Source organism: Solanum pennellii, chromosome 8, assembly GCF_001406875.1.
Source record: "Solanum pennellii chromosome 8, SPENNV200".
In the NCBI taxonomy this organism is placed as follows: Eukaryota; Viridiplantae; Streptophyta; class Magnoliopsida; order Solanales; family Solanaceae; genus Solanum; species Solanum pennellii.
This window is the reverse complement of record NC_028644.1, coordinates 17,885,986-17,889,508: the sequence shown is the minus strand read 5'-3', so window position 1 is coordinate 17,889,508 and position 3,523 is coordinate 17,885,986. Positions and strand designations below refer to the sequence as shown.

Here is a 3,523-nt window from a genome sequence, read left to right as displayed (position 1 = left end):
GTACTCAATTTCAAGAATTTATGTTTTAATAATTTATATTAAATCTTATAACTTAAAATTACCATATGTAAGCTTTTACGTATTGTCTATTTTTACATAGATATGAAATTTCTCACTTATCAATTGAAGAAATTCATCATACAAGTTCAAAAGTTATAATTGGTTTCATGCTCAAGCGTAATTTCTTCTTCTTCTTTTTTTAATATGGACAAATTTCTGAATTTCCTCCTAAGACATATATCAAATTGTATAATCTATGCAACTTAAATGTTTCTTTATATTAAGAAATGCCTTTATATATATATTCTTATATTCTTCTTTATTTTTCTTTTGATGTTGATTAAAGAACCAATAGTTTATTATTTCGTGAATAATTCATTCATTAGAAGTTCTTGAGCTATGTGATAACGACAAATAATCAAATTTATGTTGAAATATTGCTAATATTTTTTTAAGAACCTATTTTTTTTATTTTTAATGTATGGATATTAGTAAAAAAATTAATTGCAAATTCAATGCAATATTATTTATAATCGCGCAAAGTGCGGGCAAATTATCTAGTTGTCAAATAGTTGAATGAGCATGAGAGAAGGGAATTTTAACAATGTGCGTAGGGTAAATCGGTCATTGAAATGAAGATAATGACTGGAGAATTTTCCATCACTAGAAGATCTTTAATGACCGGGTTCAAAATTCGGTTGTTAACTTTTAATAATGGAGCTTTTAACGACTCGTGACGATCAAATATTTTTCAATAATGACTAATAACAATCGAATTTGGACTTTTAACACAGAATTTCTATCGCTAAAAGTCATATTTCATGTAGCGGTGACATGGATTCAGTTTTTCAATATATTTAATTGTTTTGTTTCTTATGTATATTACCTTCATTTCAACATTATGATACATGACAATTTTATCAAGAGTTGATGGTGGCTCCGGTAAGAATTTTAGGTCAAGATCCATAGATGACGCTAGTGGATGAATTAGAACTTTTAATAAGGGGGTTCAAAATTAAAAGGACTAAACACGAACTAATTGAAGGGGGTTCAACATCCACTATATATACATAAAAATAACTTTAACCAGGAATAAATAGTAATATTATCTGTCGAAGGGGGTTCGAATGAACACCCTAACAGAGGCTGGCTCCGCCCCTAGGTGACACCAGTGTTGAAAGTGAAAAACAAAGTTACACGAGTTGATACACAACAAAGGAGAAAGTATGGAAGAATTTTTATTTTTTTTTTGCTTTAGTAGATCAAATTATTATTTTTTTATTCTTTGTTGCTTCCAACGAATCTTTTAATGTATCTAGTTGAGTTTGGTTCTTAAATCAATGTATAATTCGTTCTTTTCACCTTTACATTACAATTTTATTATTACAATGTTAGTTTTCAAATATTATTTTTGATACATAATCCTAGTTAATTAAAACACAAATTAGTACGTATCATGTTTTTAGTTATGTAATAGATGCGCAACTATTACAAATTTCGTTATCTTTTACTACCATATGCATATACCCAGCCTTGTCCAACTAGAAGTCTATGTATCTGTAGACACAATCAAATATTATTGTTGATATATAAATACTAATATTTTACAAACAAAATCAATTTGTATCATATTCATAGTTATGTGTATATGACATATAACCTTGTTATGTACATAACATAGTTATGTATCATATGTTAAGATTTGGGCCACTATTTTATATCTAAATCCATGTATATCATATTCATATATATATATATATATATATATACATACATACATAACTATATAAAATTATAGACTTTTTCTTTTTTTAATTTGTTATAATTTGGGAGAAATTTGAGAGAGAGAATTGAAACTTGAATGTTTGGAGCTGTTAGTTAGTGATTGACACCAATTTGATTTGGATGATTTGGAGAACTGACATTTAATTTTTATTTGATCTCCCAAAACTAGTTGTATAATGTGATCAAATGTGATGTATCCAAATGACAACAACTTTAGGGAATTTCTGTAAATTGAAAAAGAGAGATAAAAAATGTAATTTGATCCTTCCTAGTTGCACTTTAATATGATCATAATCACTCAACTGCGAGTCCATATATAGGGATAGGTGGGTGTGCTAGCTTCAATCTCCAAACTTGTAAAGATAATTACTTTTCTTTGGTAGTTTAACATATTTCCTAACTGCAACCCTATTCCCATCCTGCATTTAAACCAAATTTCAGCTCAGCTTATATCGCAACACTAGTGCAAAGTAGATCTGTTATCCACATATATTGTTACAGACAAACTGCAAATAATCACCACTTACAATACTAGCAGAGACTGAAGAAAAAAGACATAGCACATCACCCCTGGCTTGACATTTCTCAAAATACAAATAAAATACAAAACTGAACGCAACTAGCACACCTAGTAGATATCCATTAGCCTTTTCAACCTTATGTATCCGCTTAGTTTCAACTGGATTGTACAACATCAAAGTGTATCATTCACATTTAATCTACAAATTCTTTCCAGTACAGAGCGAGCAAAAACAAAGGTCTTACGAAGTTATTATTGGATGAGAAGAATCATAAATTATCTATCTATAACAAAATCATAATGTAAAGTTAGGGTATGTTGTCCCTAGAAATACAGGATTTCGTGTTGAGGAAAAAAAATACACTAATTGAATGTGTGGCTGCACCTGATAGATTCCCTTTATTCCCCCTATTTTGTTCTTGTGATGACTCTGTGAGTAAGTTCTACAAGTGCTCGTCTTGATCTCTGAACTTCCTCGTCATCGCTTTCTGGAAGAGAGTCAATTGCCGCTGACGCAAGGCTAGCATGCTTTCTCGCAAGTTCTCTTGTTCTCTGTATCCCTCTGCTCTTCCCAAGGTAGTCTAGAGCCTGCAATTTTCAAGGGAAGATTTTGGTAGAGTGGTCACAACTAAATTTCACACATTATATGAGAAAACCAATAATCAATCAGGACACGGAATGCAAAAGGATTCGTCAGCAACAACACATTTACAACATGATATTCATCAGCAAAAACTAGTACTCCTAATAAAAATAAATCCAGATATCTAGAAGATCTGAGCATTAATCTAACACAGAACACCAGTTACAACATATTAAAAGCCGAGAACCAGAAATATGCACACCACAATAGGCATTACTAAAACTCAAATCCCAGAGCAGTATAGACTTGGAACAAATGGTTGTATCACAAATTAGTTCAATATTAAACTTTGAAAGGACAATCTCAGAATAACTAATTCACTCAACTACTGGATTCTGTTGATGGAAACACTCAATGAAATGATGGTTCATATAGAACTAGGGCTGGCAAAATCAAACCCAACCCGCCCAATCCAACCCAACCCATTTAGGTTTGGCTTGTTTACTCACCCGCCCATTTGTTAGCTCAACCTGTTAAAAATGGGGATGATATGTAACCCAAGTTGATTTTTGAGAAATTTTGCACACACACACACACACACACACACACATATATATATATATATATATATATAT

General features: G+C 31.0%; 1 protein-coding gene across 1 annotated transcript in view; it reads right to left on the bottom strand.

Moving 5' to 3' along the window:
* Positions 1–2,427: 2,427 nt before the first annotated feature.
* The window catches only part of LOC107026702 (solanesyl diphosphate synthase 3, chloroplastic/mitochondrial), a 12,931-nt gene continuing 11,835 nt past the window's right edge, over positions 2,428–3,523 (bottom strand). The window contains exon 12 of the mRNA XM_015227774.2: positions 2,428–2,893. Coding sequence (XP_015083260.1) covers positions 2,714–2,893 — 180 coding nt within the window. The 3' untranslated portion in view covers positions 2,428–2,713. The remainder of the gene's footprint in view (positions 2,894–3,523) is intronic.